Below are 13,871 nucleotides of genomic sequence, written 5' to 3'. Positions count from 1 at the left end.
TCAGCTGAAGGAGACAGTTTGCAGCCAAACTGCATCCATGGATGTCAGTGGAATGCGGCTCCCTTTCTGGACCCAGGCCGAAGCGTGTGAGGAATTTCCTACAGATCTTTCAGTTAAATAAGGAACAAATGTTTTCAGTGATGGTGACTTACCCAGAAAACAAGTTTAGTGGAGGGAAATCCCCTCCTCTGAGAGGCCTTTTTAGGGGCGGTGTATCCAAGTCTCTCTTTTGCAAAAGGATCCTATCCACAAAGCTTTGCTAAAAGGTTTTTGTGCCTCTAAAGCGGAGGCTGGAAAGGGCAGTGCCAAGGTCTGGCCATTCAGGGCATAGGCTTTGAGCTCAGGGCCCTGGGTTCTGTCACAGAGGCTGGAAGTTGGTGCAGTCAAGTGATGTTCAGAGATGAGCGCTTCAGGGAGGGGGCAGTTCTGGCTGTGGTTTCTCTGCCTCCTGAATTGGATGGAGAAAGGCAACTAGGAGTTAAATTTGCCAAGGAGATTTGCTAACAGAACAAAGGGCCTGGCTTTTGATGGATGTGAACAGAGAATCAAGGATCACCGAGGAGCAGCCACCCGAAGAGCAGTGCTGTCACCCGTGCTGCCCAGTGAGGATGACCTGGCAGGTGACGGAGCTGGGTGGCAGCCGGCAGCAACAGGCTGCTGTTGCTGGCAGTGGGCACTGGAGGGAGATGTGCTCCCACACAGCAGGCCCCACTGCCCCTTCCTGCAGGAGGTGCCCCCTGAGCCAACCTCCTCCTTCAGTCTGCATATTTAAAGCTGAGAAGTCTGAGATTGGAGCCATCTTCACACTTCGGTTACCATCTCTTTTGCGCTCGTGTGTGGTTGGGGTTCTGAAAACTGAAGGCAAAGGATGTGGTAGAGCTGCAGGAAGGAATCGAAAGAAGTTCTTGGACTGCATCGTATCACATCACTGCAGAATTCAGGACTTTGGCTGAGACAGCCTCACAGTCTGACTGCTGGTTCATAGAGGTTCATGGAGCTGCAGTGCCAACGAGCTGGCAACTGAGGATGTGTGACCTTCTCCAATTGCCTGCTGGGCCCTCTGCCCTTATCATCTCTCCTGAAACATGCTTTGTGTTGGCTGGGTAGCACTTGCTGTTAGTGGCAAGCAATTGCTGCTCCTGTGCCTGCAGACTTCTCCCATGCTGGTGCATTACTTAGCATTTCATGGATTATTCTCCATTGGTCTTGTTCTTGTTGCAGCCTCAGGCTTCAGAGGAGATTGGAAGCTCCATGTTGTTAGGAGATGTGCAGACACTACGAAGGGACTATCCCTGTGCCATAAGCAGTCAGGAGTAAATGAATGCTGTTTTGCAAGGATGGAGAACAGAGAGTGAGGGCAGAAAGTCTTTAATGACACCAAAACTGAGCAGATTCCTGCAAAGAGTCATAGGCAAGGGCTTTGAGAAGAGCCACTGGGTGTTCTTAAGGTTTGGATCACCAGGTTCTTCACATGCAGGCTTTGAGTCCTCTTGAGCCGCTATCAGTATTGCTGGGGGAGTGGGATGGTGTGAGTGGAAGGGCACGGTGGGGGTTTGAGCTCTGCCCCCACCCTGGATGGGGACGTGTCCCCTTCATACAGCACGCTCCTGCTGTGACCGATCTGTTGGCACGAGACCCTCTGATGGTTGCAGCTCGTTAGGCAGGGCTGCACTCAGCCATTCAGCAGGCTCTTTTCCTTCCTCCCTCTGCATTTCTCAGTGGAAACACTTGTTGGTGAGTGTACAAGTCCTTGTGTGATTTTCCTCTTTGAATGCCTTCCTCTCTGCAGTGAGCCCAGCCTGCTGCCCCCAGTAGCCCGCCTTATAAATGGCACTGTAATGTGTAGACTGTGGTGCTGAGGCTCTGCTTCCCTGACAGATGGACTGAGGATGATAAAATGGCTCTGCTCCAGACATCCCTGTCACTGCTACTTGTGGGCCAAGTGATTTGGGGGTGGGGGAGAGTGTTAAGAAGCATCTGCTTTCCATGGAATACTTGAGGTTTTTGTTGAATGGAGCCAAACTCAAGCACTTTGGCTTGGAAACATTTGCTGTTGTGCTGCTTGTGAGCTGGATGGGGTCTTGCTTGCTTGCTGTTCCACTGTGTCCCATGTGCTTCCCATGGAGCATCTCTGGGACTCAGAGAGCGAAAGCTGCAATGCATCAGCAACTTGGAGCAACATGGGTTGTTTTTCATCTTCACGCTGACATTCTTCTGTGTAGAAGAAAAGTCCTCATGTTTTCTGAAAAGTCTTCCATGAAAGCTGTGTTCCTGCTGCCAGCTAGCAGAGATTTCCCTTTGTGTGATGGGAGAGGTCTGTTGTGTTGCAGTGTGTTTTGGGGCACAGCTGTTGGCAGGGATGCCACATGTTTGCATGGCATGGTGGTTCCCCACTCCTGCAGGCTGCTGCTGGTCTGGGACAAATCCCTTCTCTCCACCATGACACCCTTAAGTGCTGGGCACATCTCAAACATCCCCAGCCTTGTTCTGTGCAGGATTTCAAGCTAGTTTGAAACACGTGAAACAGAGAGGGTTTCAATGTCAACATTTCCTACATGTTCATTCTCAGCTCATATATTTGCATGAAATCATTCCTTGTCGCTGCGAAGGTAATATGATCTCAGCACATTTTTACTGGTTGGAGTTTCTATAAAAAGGCTGAAATGAAGAGGCTTGTTTGCTTTGATAAGGATTTAGCTGTAATGGAAGCACCTTTTATTGGAAGATGTTTTTCTTAGTTTCCATTTTCGTCTTTGCAGTGAACTGAAAAGGGGATTTTTCCCTCTTCAAAATGGTATTAGACTGACACTCCTTGCTTTCATTCTTCTGCTGTAAAAACCAAGAGACCATTTCCTTGTCTTCCTTCAGCAATTCATCATTGTGCTTGTGTAGAAACAAAAAGTATCATTTTTTATGCCAAAAACTTAAAAAGCAGAAGTGTTTGGGCACACAAGACCTTCTTCAGGTCCATGATGAAAGCAGACCTGGAGTTAACTGCAGCCACCCAGCCTTACACACAAAGCCCTGAGAGAGGTTGTTTTTTTTCCCCCCCTCAAACACAGTGTGCATGAACAACATGTGGGATATAAGCCATGTTGTGTGGCTGATGGTTTTTTTCTGTTTGTTGAAAGTTGCAAAGTGGTACAAAACAAGTTTGTTCTTCATTGCAGCCAATTTCAGCCAGAGCCGAACAGGCTGTTCCCAGAGTCATCAAAACCTATGTAAACATGGCAGATTGACATTTCCGCTAACAGATGGTCCTTTGGGGATTGCAGTAGAGCTGCCTGTTTCTTTCCACATTTTTTGGTATTCACAAGATGCCTGCAAGAAGGTTTTCAAGTTTGGTCTGTGTATGTGTATGCGTGTGATGCTCAGATCTCTCTGATGGCAAATATGCATGTAAGCATCTATAATAGGACACACACGTTTCAGTGTGTGTGTGTGCATATTTGTGTAGGTTGAATGCTGAAGTTTCCAGGCAGTATTTGCTCAGTAACGTATGTTCCTTGGAAAAGGCACAGAAGCCATCAGTCAGCGCTGTCGCTGCAGAAAGCCTTTCAGATGGCAGGAGAAGCAAACGGAATGCGTTCCTTGGGTAGTCGTGTTTAGTGATGCTCCTTAGTGTGAGCCAAGTGCTGTTGTTTGGTTAATTTCTTGTTGTTAGTGTGGTTTAATGATCGTCCACTTAGAAGGGGAGCAATTAGGGAATGCTCTTGGCAATCCTCATCAAAGATTGTGGAGAGAGGAATGGCAAAGATGCCACCTCTAGCATCCGTGTCTAAATGAAGGACTGCCTGACATCCACAGCTGCAGCTTGGAAGTTGCTGTTCTGCAGCGTGCTGTCACATAACCAAGACCCTTTGCCCACTGTTTTCTTGGGGCTGGATCCTGAGGCCGTGGCAGAGCTGCTGTGAGTTGGGGTTGGCACGGGGATGTAACACTGCTCTGCCTCCCACTGGGTGTTGGAGCCAGGGTACAGTGCTCTGCTCTATGTGTCTGCTTAGCCGTGCCTTCTGCCAGCACCGGCAGCATGAGGTAGCATTTGCTTCTTGCTAAATAGCTGACTTAAAAACGCCTGGCTCATGTATAGCATCTGATCATGTATTTCTACCTAATTTCCAGCCAGATGGACCGAGGCATAAGGAGGTCAAATGACTCATGCTAGGTCAGGCTGATGTCAGAAATCTCCTTGCTGTCTCAGTTAGGTCATTCTGTGCTCCTTGTTGCTGGAATTGAGCAGGCCTGCGTAAGTGGTGGCCACATATGCAGAGCAGAAACCTGTGTTTCCCCTGCCTGACAGTGAGCAATAGGTGTCTGGTGGGTTTGGATAGATGTGCCATCATACTGACACCACCGGCATTCTGTGTGCACACAGACATGCGTGCTCACAGTTGTGTCAAGTCCAGATTTCCCCTTCACGTTCTCTTGGCTTCAGCCTTACATTGTTCTTTCCCTTCTATCCAGGCAACACGTAACATCTGTGGAGCACACCCAGAGCTGGCTGGCTCGCATCTTCCTCGTGGTGGGGTGTGTGTGTGTGTATGTGTGTGTGTGTGTGTGAGCAGCAAGGCTGAGCTCGGGTACACACAGGGCGGCCCAGTAAAATCAGACCCTGGAAAGAAAATACTTTTCTGCCTGTGAACTAATAGTCTGAGCTGTTAAATAACTTCAGCTCTTAAAGGTACACATTTCCCATACACAGAGGTGTGCATTCAACAGTTTATTGGAAGGGGAAGCTGAGAGAACCCAGAACAAATTGCATTCAGCTCATATAATTTAATTAGATCTACAAACAAGGTAACACTGGTTGCCCAGGGGATTTAAGCTGAACTAAGAATTGCTTGGTGGTCTGTTGCAATAAATCAATAAAATAAGGCCCCAAATTTTGTGCCTCTTTATGGATGGGCAATAGCAGAGTGTTTGCCCAGGCCATAGCTCGGAGCAGGAAAGAGAGAGCAGTTGTCCCCAACTCATACTGGAATACACATGGCAGTACTCACAGGTGACAGCCCTTCTCCATGCTGCAGAGCATTGCTTTGCCAAAGCAAACACCGGAAGCACTCAGCTCCAGACTTCCGCCATCCCTGTTCAAGTTTTGCAGTGTTTTTCAGCAGGCTTGCACAGCTCTGGGCTGTTGGCAGCTTTGCAGGGAGCTGGTGTCAGTGGGCCCTGCACTGTGGGGTCTTGCACAGTGATGCAGTTAGCCTCCTTATGCAGGAAGCAGTAGAAAGCCCCTTCTGAGTCCACTCGTGAGCCCTCTAGCAACTTTCATTCCCTTGCTCTGCATCAGACCTTGTAACCCTGCTGTAATGTGGTGACTGCACTGGCCCATTGTAATGAGCTTTTCTATTTTGATGCCATTGGAAGCGTTCCCTGCGTTTAACTCGGTCTTCTAACACCATGGTATTTTTCCCAACTTGCTCTTTCCTTTCTTGAGCTTCTTTTCATTTCAGGTTTAAGAGGATAAGAATCTGTATCTGTGGTAATTGGATCTCTTCTCTCTCCTGCTTTTTTTTCCTGCAGTCTTCGTGGAATAAATCAGCTAACCAGCCCTGGACAAACAGCATAGCCAGATATGGGGACACTATCACAAAAGAGCCTCTCCCTGCTGTGAACGGATCACTGAAGCTCCCTTCCAGTGCAGGACAGAAGCTTTTGTTCCAAGCTCTGGTTTATGACGCCGTGATGGTGGGTGTCTTTGGTTTATTGCCTTGTGCTTTCTGATGCGTTTTTTCCATTTATGTACCCCATCCTTTTTGCAGCATCGGAAAAAATAGCTGACCGTGGGCTTTATTTTTTCCTAGGTATAGGACTGTCTGCTTGTGCCACTGATGGGATTTGAGTAAAATCTGTGCATATTTTTTTCCACGCATTTCTGAAAGCCTCAGCTCTCCTCTCTTTGCCTTGACTTCAGGCAGCCCAGAGGGCCTGAAAAGGACTGGAAGAAAAAAAGCTGAAAAGGGCTTTGTCCTCTTGGTGATGTCCACAGGTCTTGGGCAGCTCAGCTGGCAGGAGGGCTGCAGTAGCCCTGGTTCCTTTGGGCCTCTGCTGTGGCCGTGGGTTAGGAGCTGCAGTGCTCAGCACAGAGTCACTAACTCTATGATGTGCTTGCTTGGAGAAGGAATTGCATTTTGGTCTACAGTAGGAGTCAAAGGTTGAGGGGGTTGATTTAAGCTCCTGAAACTCCAGATAGAGTAAAGCAATTTCCACTGCACTTGCCATCTTTGTGTGCATGTATAGATTGGGAGAAAGTGCTATTTCTGGTATTGTTTCATTGGAATAATTAGCATTTGTGCCATGAAACATCTATGCCATCTCAGCAAAGTAAGCCGGTACCTATTCAGGTTGGCTCTGTACCAGAAGGTAGATCTAATTACTGCTTTAAGAAGCTCACTCCCAACAAATACTTCTAAGTAATCCACCTATGTTTTCTTCCTAGATAGTAGTGTGAAAATCAATTATACACAGGATATAATTAACATTGTGGATAGAGTTAAGATGATGTTTTACAACCCAATTACAGGGCACCATTTACAGCACAGCTTATCCATCAGAGTTTGTCAACAAAAGGAGAAAACTGTTAAAATATGTAAATGATGCAAAAAAATTGCTTCAACAGAAGGCACAAATTACACACGAGATATCTCACTTCCATGCTTTGAATTGTCTTCTTACTCCTAAATCACACAGTGCAGAGTCTGAGCACTGATTTGCCTAAAGAGATCTTTGGGACCTTCCAAACTAGTTTGACTGTTAAATTACTGAATGATAATTTGGCAGAATGAATGACCTGTTAGCCAGGCTTGTGGAGACCTATAGCCTGAATTCTGCTTACACTCTGCAGAAGTTAACTGCTTTCTTTCTGATTTGAAGTGTTTGAATTTGTACCAATCCTTGCAAGTTGTGACAAGGGTTGTAATGAGCAAACCTTTGGTGGCACGTACCGAGATTAAAGCAGAGAAGTGAATGGAGCCTTGGTGTGGGTCTTTACCACGAGCTGTCTCAGCAGCCAATTTTCTCAAGTGCTGATCTTGAAATCTGGTTGTTCAGTATGGAAATGGAGTGGTGAGTTTTGAAAATTGTTGTCTGACAGAGGCTTGGAGGGGTGGTTGCTTCAGCCTGCCAAGAAACCTTGGGCAGATCACTCCCCTGGGACTTGCTTTCCCAAATGTAAAATAGGAATAATGATCCTGAGATTATTTGAGTTGCTTCTTAAGGCTTTAGCTCTGAGAAACATGTCAAGATAATGCTTAATAGCAGCAGGTGTACATCCCATTGCACTCTGTGGAATTAAAAAAAAACACACATTTCAGTGCTTGGTTAGGTCACAGCCTCAATTAATTTACATGGCTTTTTTTTCTTTTTTTCCCCTCATTTCTGATAACAGAATGAAGCAAAGAAGAGTCACCCGCCAGCCAGCCTCCACCAAGTGGAAGCAGAGGTCATTGTTCATTCTGATTTTTCAGCCTCTGACAGACACTATGACTCCCAGCTGCACACCCTGGATAGTCAAGAGACAGAAACCGAGGGACAGGACCCTGAAGAGTTCTCCTCTGGTGACCTGGCTCTCCCCAGCTCTCCCAGCACCCAGCAGGATGCACGCCAAGCGTTGATGGACTGCTCGGGCAGTGTGGAGGTTCAGACCCAGGATGAGCTGTTGTATGTCACCAGAAAGACTAACAGAACAGAGGCCGTTTGCATCTCCGGGCTCACCAATGGCTTCCACAGGAATGGGGAAAGTCTGGATTCAGTGGAGAGTGGAGATTTGGACTCCATCCCGGAAGGCAGGGGGGATGTGCAGACAGTCAAGTGCCAGGCGCTATCTGTGGCCCCAGAGGAGGCTCCCCTGTGTAGTAACTCTGGTTTAACCAGTTCATCCTCAGCATCTGAGAACATAGCGTGTGTCCAAAATCATTGAAGAGTAAACTAATCTGATTTTGATCATGGGAGAGCTAGAAGCACCGCTAAGGGCCTGTTCCCTGGAGGTACTGCATGCCCTCAGTTCACAGGATTGAGCTAAGAAGGTGCAGCATCTCACCAGAACGGGATTAGGACCTGTCAGCTGTACATACCGCCTTCAAGAAATCAGTAGGTAGACTGATAAGGGCCCATCTTTCCACTGAAGCTAATGAGTAACCTGGTGTTCACGGGAACAGAACTGAGCTGTCTGCCAAAGACTGACATGAAACCACAGCTAGAGCAGAGCCTTCTGTGTTGGGCTGGTGCCATCACCTCACCGTAGGCCCCTGTACGACTGGCAAGAGGCACGGTGTGCTGAGCCAGTCTCCTCAACTGTCTCTTGTCCATGGAGGCCTTGGACTACTCGCTGCCTTCTGGTGTTGGGATGGACTTCGTCAGAGTCCCACTCGGGGGTGGAACAAACACAACAAACAGAGCTGTAACCACCAGCCTTTTCTGCCCTCCCGTGATTAAAAGGATTATAAGGCTCTCTTTGTACGCTGCCACAGTAACCATTGCTAGCAGGCTGATGTAGTGGCCTTTTATTACACACTCTACGAGTGCCTCTAACAACTTGTACTGTATAGGACCTTCTTTGGTGTCTGGGTCATTTCACCAACCTGGACTTTGTTTTATGAAGGTTCTTGTACCTAATATTTTAGGTACGCATCTGTCCTTTTAATGTACGACATGTATTTTTATTTCCTTGGAGCATCTTTATATTATTTAATTTTATGAAGTGGAGTAGCGTGTGGTATAGAGTAGCATTTTTATTACTTCTCTCTTTCCTTTGTTTTTTTTTGTCCTCCCTAACAACACAACTACCTCATGTCTGTTGGAGAAAAAAGCAGTAGATCTACTCTTTTGTTATAGTCCATTATAGGTTTTAACTTATTCTTATACTGCCTTTTTCTAAAGAATATGTTTGCACTGGTTGTTGACTATTTTTTTTAATAGTGCTGCAGAGCTGATGTCTATCTTGCTTTGTTTCTAAGTATTGCTTAGACACGTTCCCCACAGCTGGAGAGGGTTGTGTTTCTTTGTAGGACTGTGTTTTACAGGAGCTGGCCAAAGGAGACTGCTTCAGCTGGCAGGATGTTGATCAGTTTTTCTTTAAGAAATTTATGCTAGCAAAGAGGAAAAAAAGAACCAACAATTACGACATTAACTTGTGACCTTGGGGACATCTTTTTGTGCTCAAATGGAGACCACTCAGCTGCTCAAGTTCCAGAGAGCAACTCTCAGCCTCCCATAAGCAGTGAGCTTGCTGAAGGTTTTGGATGAACAGGAGATAATTTTTCATCATTTCTGAGAACTCTCTCAGTGTGCCCTGCATTGGAGCTGAGCTGGACCAGCCTTTTTCCTTGCTGTCAGACTGCTGTTCAGCAGGGAACCTCTAAGCCTCCATGTACACTGTTGGGAAGCTGTTGTTGAAACTTCCACCTTTCCCCATCCTACAGTTTCTCCCCCCAGCACGACACCCTGTTACACGTCTGTACTTCTACTTGTTGCAGTTGACTCAGCTGCTCCAGTTGGTGTTTGGAGCAACTCCAGTTGAGGAGTCTCAGAAACGCTGTTCTGGGCTCTGAAACACCATGGCTGAAAAGCAGAGACTGGAAATCAGTGCTAGGCAGGAGTTAATGCATGAAGCTAGAAAGCTATGATAACTGGGCAGTGGAAGTGCATAATTAACCTCCAAGAACTCACTGCCACAAGACTTTGAAACTAACAACTTAGCAGCGTAACCGATAAGGCAGTGAAGTGTTATTGCAGGCAATAAGGGTAATTCACAGTTATATGAGAGCGGATGCAATTGCAGGAGTGTAAACCCTCCAACTGGGGACTATCAGGCACCAGCTGTGGAGGGTGGGGGCAGATTTCTGTAGCTGGACCTGAGCTGGTAGTTAATTTCGTGGGGGGGAGTCCTTGCCCTGGACAAATCACGCTGCTAACTTTGGTGTGCAAAAGGGGATGAAGACCATGCTCCAAAAAAGCTCATTCTAGAAGAACCTCTGGTGACTTCTTTCATCTCCAAAGCCACGTTGCCATCTGCAAGCATGAAAGCATGCCAAAGGATTACTTCCACTGATATCTCACTGCTGGAGGGCAGCGCTGGGAGGAGTTGGGCCAGCTGCAGGCACAATGGATGTTGGAGCTCCGCTGGCTTCCTGTGATCATGCTGTACCTGGGGCAGGTCATGTGTCAGCCCTGATCTTTCCATACAGAGGACTTGTGTGGATGGAGGCTTAGTCCCGTGGCTGATGAAGGGCTGTGCCATAGGGACACTCCTAGGTACATCCACCCTCTGCTTTATCTGTACCTTCTTTAGGAATCACATAACCATGGGCTGAGCAATGTTGATCAGCCCAGTGTCCATCCCTGCCTGCCACCAAAGCCCGCACAAGCAAGCACGGTGTGGCACTGCTCACCTGGAGCATCTTGGGCCAGTCACAAACCACTGAGCTAGTTGCATACTCCGAGAGCAGAGTGCTCTCCTTAAGCACCACAGAAATGCTTTGTTTCCTCATGTTGAGGCTTCTGAAGCATGAAGCTGGCAGTGTGGGATGTCCAGGTGCTGCGGTGGCAGTGGACTGACGCAGCAAACCTCAGCTGCAGAAATCAGAGCGGGTCTCTCAGAAACAAGAGATCATTGCTGATTGGCAGCAGCAAAGCTGATCTCTGTGCCCTCGTTTGGTGCAGCTGTACCCCAGGCCCACCTATCCTGATTAGGCACTTGTGGGACTGGATTAGAAGTGAAAGGAAGAAGACAGATAACATGCATTTCGTGTAAAGCTTGAAACAACCAGTGCATATATTTTTTTATCATGAAATAAGTAGCTTTCTTGCAAATTTCTCACAGACACTCAAACTGTTGATACCTTTAATTACCCATTGTACTTAATATATGTTCCTAATCATCAGGCTCCCTTTCCCCTTTTCTCCCTTCCAGTAACACTAAAGATTATTGCTATTCAGCTTTTTGCCAGTGTGTGTTGTTTTACTTTGTTAAAATGTCAAGTTTGTCTCACTGGCATAATTCTGTGGTGTTAATGTTACCATTGGCTACGCAACTGTATATTTCCCATGCTGCTGTGAGAGTCACAATTCTTACTCCTTTTCTTCTTTTAGATCTTTGTTAGATGAAATACACGACTGAGCTGAATATCTCAACTTTTCAATTTGATTTCTTACTTAACAGACAGTAAGGTTCTGGTTTAAATAGTTAAAATGAGCTAACTTATAACCTAGGCTTTGAGAATTTGTTATGTTACTAGCTAATAATCCTGAGATCAGCCCATGAAACACACCTATAAGAAAACACCCATTTTAGTGGATCGCTGTGTATGTTTTTGATCTCATTAGAAATAGATGTTTTGAAGGGATCATTGTGTCTTTTCTAATCAATACACTTGTTAGAAAAGAGGTGTTTAGTCCAGCAGAAATCTACCATCTAGTTCTGTTATCATGTTCCTATGCTAATATTTTGAAATTAAATTTCGTTTAACTTTCTGCACAGTACATAAGGATGTGTAACCAGAACTTGATCTTGTTTGAAGATTGTGTCTGTATTTGGTTCCATGCTGTACTTAATTATAACTTTCTTTCTTCAGAGACTGTTCTTACTCCACAAATACTCTTTAGTGCTAAAGTGTAAGAAAACGTTGTCCTTATATTCCTTAACTAATGGATTATTAATAAAATCCTAAAAAAAAAGTCACAAAAACACACACAACAGAAAACCAGTGGAATTTGTCTCATGAGTCCATCTTTTAGAGCTCTTGCTCTGAGGGAAAGTTTTGCTGTGGAAGGCTGATCCTGTCCCAGTGCTTGTGATGTATCTCTGCAGCCTGAGTAGAGCCCTGCCTTGTGGTGTGAGAGGGACCGCATGTGTATTTGCTTACATCTCCAATCTCCTCATGCTTACCTGAGGAACTCACGTCTGGATGGATCTGAGCAAGACCTTGCAGCTGACAGCCCTGAGGCTACGTGGCAGAGTGCCTCTAATGTTGTGCTGGGTTACAGGGAGAAGATGGCATAGGTTTCACCACCTCTCTGCAGCCCTTCCCCACTGATGCAGGTCTTGTTCATCTGTGTGAGCTGACAGAGATCACTGATGGAAAGAGTGGAGGCAAATGCCCCAGAACCAGTGTCTGGTCTGCTAACTGGAGGTTGTATTGCAGCTGCAGTGCTTGCTGGTGGGAGCAGGACTGGGGATTCATGCTCACTTCAGTGCCTGAGCTTGTAACCATGGAGGCTGGGAGTGTTATGGTGGTGAGTGCTTTCTTCCTTAGACATCGCTCTTCTGGGATTTCAGGCACAGTTTGGGGTCAGTAGGTCTTTCTTGATGCTTGCTCATTTCTCAGCTATTGAGCTGATTCCTATTGAAAAAAAAAAAAGTTTCATCCATTATATTGTTGAGGAATTTTATTTGGAAAATAAGCAAAAGCATCTAGCAAACAAATGGTGAGACTTCTCTTAGATGATGCACTAAATTAAACACTTAGTGGCTTGTGTCCAGCCAGATTGGTGAGAAGATGTCTGGCAGTGCCTGAGGAACGCTATTAACCTCCCATGCATCTCCCTTTCTTCCTAGGATGCATTCCCTACTTGAGTAGATAGCTTCCATTATTGCTTTATGCTTCCAGGACTACAGGGCCATAAAATCTCATTTTATCTGCATTATAGTGGTAATAAATCTGCACTTAGCATAGTGTTCTCTGATGGTGGTTGAAGGGAACTCTGTCAAACTGTAACTCCGATGAGTCTTTCTCTTAATGACAGGTAATGAGCGAGGAAGGACCTTTGTGGGGGGTTGACTGCTTGTCCCACTTCTCAGTGTGATGCTGCTGAGTGGGACAACTGGAAACAAGACAGCAACTGAGTTAACAGCAGAGGGATTCACAGACACAGCAGTTACAGGGGAGCTGGGATTACAGAAGAGTGAAGGTAAGAGCAAGGCGTCTGTCCGCATTCCATTCTTCTGCTAGCATTTACCACCCCTGTATCCTGTGCTGTGATGCAGCTGGCAATATCACTGCACTGAGCTCAAGGCTCTGGTCAGGTCAATCAGTAAGCAGCTGGTATAGAACACTGCCCAGCATAGCTTGGTGGGAAATGGCACAATGTGAGGCAAAGGGCTGTGATGCAGGGTGGTGGCTTGGAATGATGCTCCACAGCTGTACGCACCCCATATTACACACGGCACTGCAAGCAATGTGTAACCCAGCAGTTATAAAGCCTCTCCCAGGCTTTCCAAACAGCAGCATGCCTCCATGCAGTATTTTACAGCCATGCCTGAGGGAGAGAGGTCTGACCAAGGACATACAGCAACACCATGTCATCACCCCTCTGTCACACAGCCTGGGCTGGTCCCATCCACAGCCCTGAGCACCAATAGCAGAGTTTTCATGCTGAAAAGCAGCTTCCAGGAGCACTTCCCAGGAGTGGCAGAGCTCAGTACCTCCGGGTGGGTGCCCTGATTTTGGCTCTCCTATGACACAGACCGCAAAACAGACACCAAAACCCCACGTATATTTACGGAAGTGAAAAGCTCCCAGACTGTTAGCAACAGGGAAACCACAGTTACACAGAGAATAATAAATGGAGTTAATTCAGACAGGTTAATCTCCTGCTTCATTCCCTGAAATTACTAATGGTGTCTTGGGGACTTCAGTCTGCAATTAATTGGTGTAAATCAGGAGCACTTCTGGCGCTGATAGAAATTCACTGAGCAGGGGGTGAGCTGAGCCTTTTGAGCTGGCTCTCATGGAGGATAACTTGGGTAACTTTTGGGGAGACAACAGACAGATGGTGCTCCAACCCCCCTGCATGAGGGGCTGTTTTTCAGATTTCTGATAAACAAATTCCTGGATCCAACACTAAGAAACTTTTTAAGCTTTCACAGTTACAGG

General features: G+C 46.5%; 1 protein-coding gene across 3 annotated transcripts in view; it reads left to right on the top strand.

Annotated features, from left to right (window-relative positions):
- IGDCC4 (immunoglobulin superfamily DCC subclass member 4) overlaps positions 1 to 11,699 on the top strand; it is a 79,594-nt gene extending 67,895 nt beyond the window's left edge. For 2 of the 3 annotated variants that reach the window (XM_010717579.4, XM_010717580.4), the window contains exons 19-20: positions 5,524 to 5,688; positions 7,388 to 11,699. In XM_010717579.4, coding sequence (XP_010715881.2) covers positions 5,524 to 5,688; positions 7,388 to 7,918 — 696 coding nt within the window. In that variant the 3' untranslated portion in view covers positions 7,919 to 11,699. The other variant, XM_010717582.4, reaches the window with a different exon arrangement.
- The last annotated feature ends 2,172 nt before the right edge of the window (positions 11,700 to 13,871 follow it).

Source organism: Meleagris gallopavo, chromosome 12, assembly GCF_905368555.1.
Source record: "Meleagris gallopavo chromosome 12, MGAL_WU_HG_1.1, whole genome shotgun sequence".
NCBI classification, from domain to species: Eukaryota; Metazoa; Chordata; class Aves; order Galliformes; family Phasianidae; genus Meleagris; species Meleagris gallopavo.
This window is presented reverse-complemented; position numbering and strand designations above follow the sequence as displayed.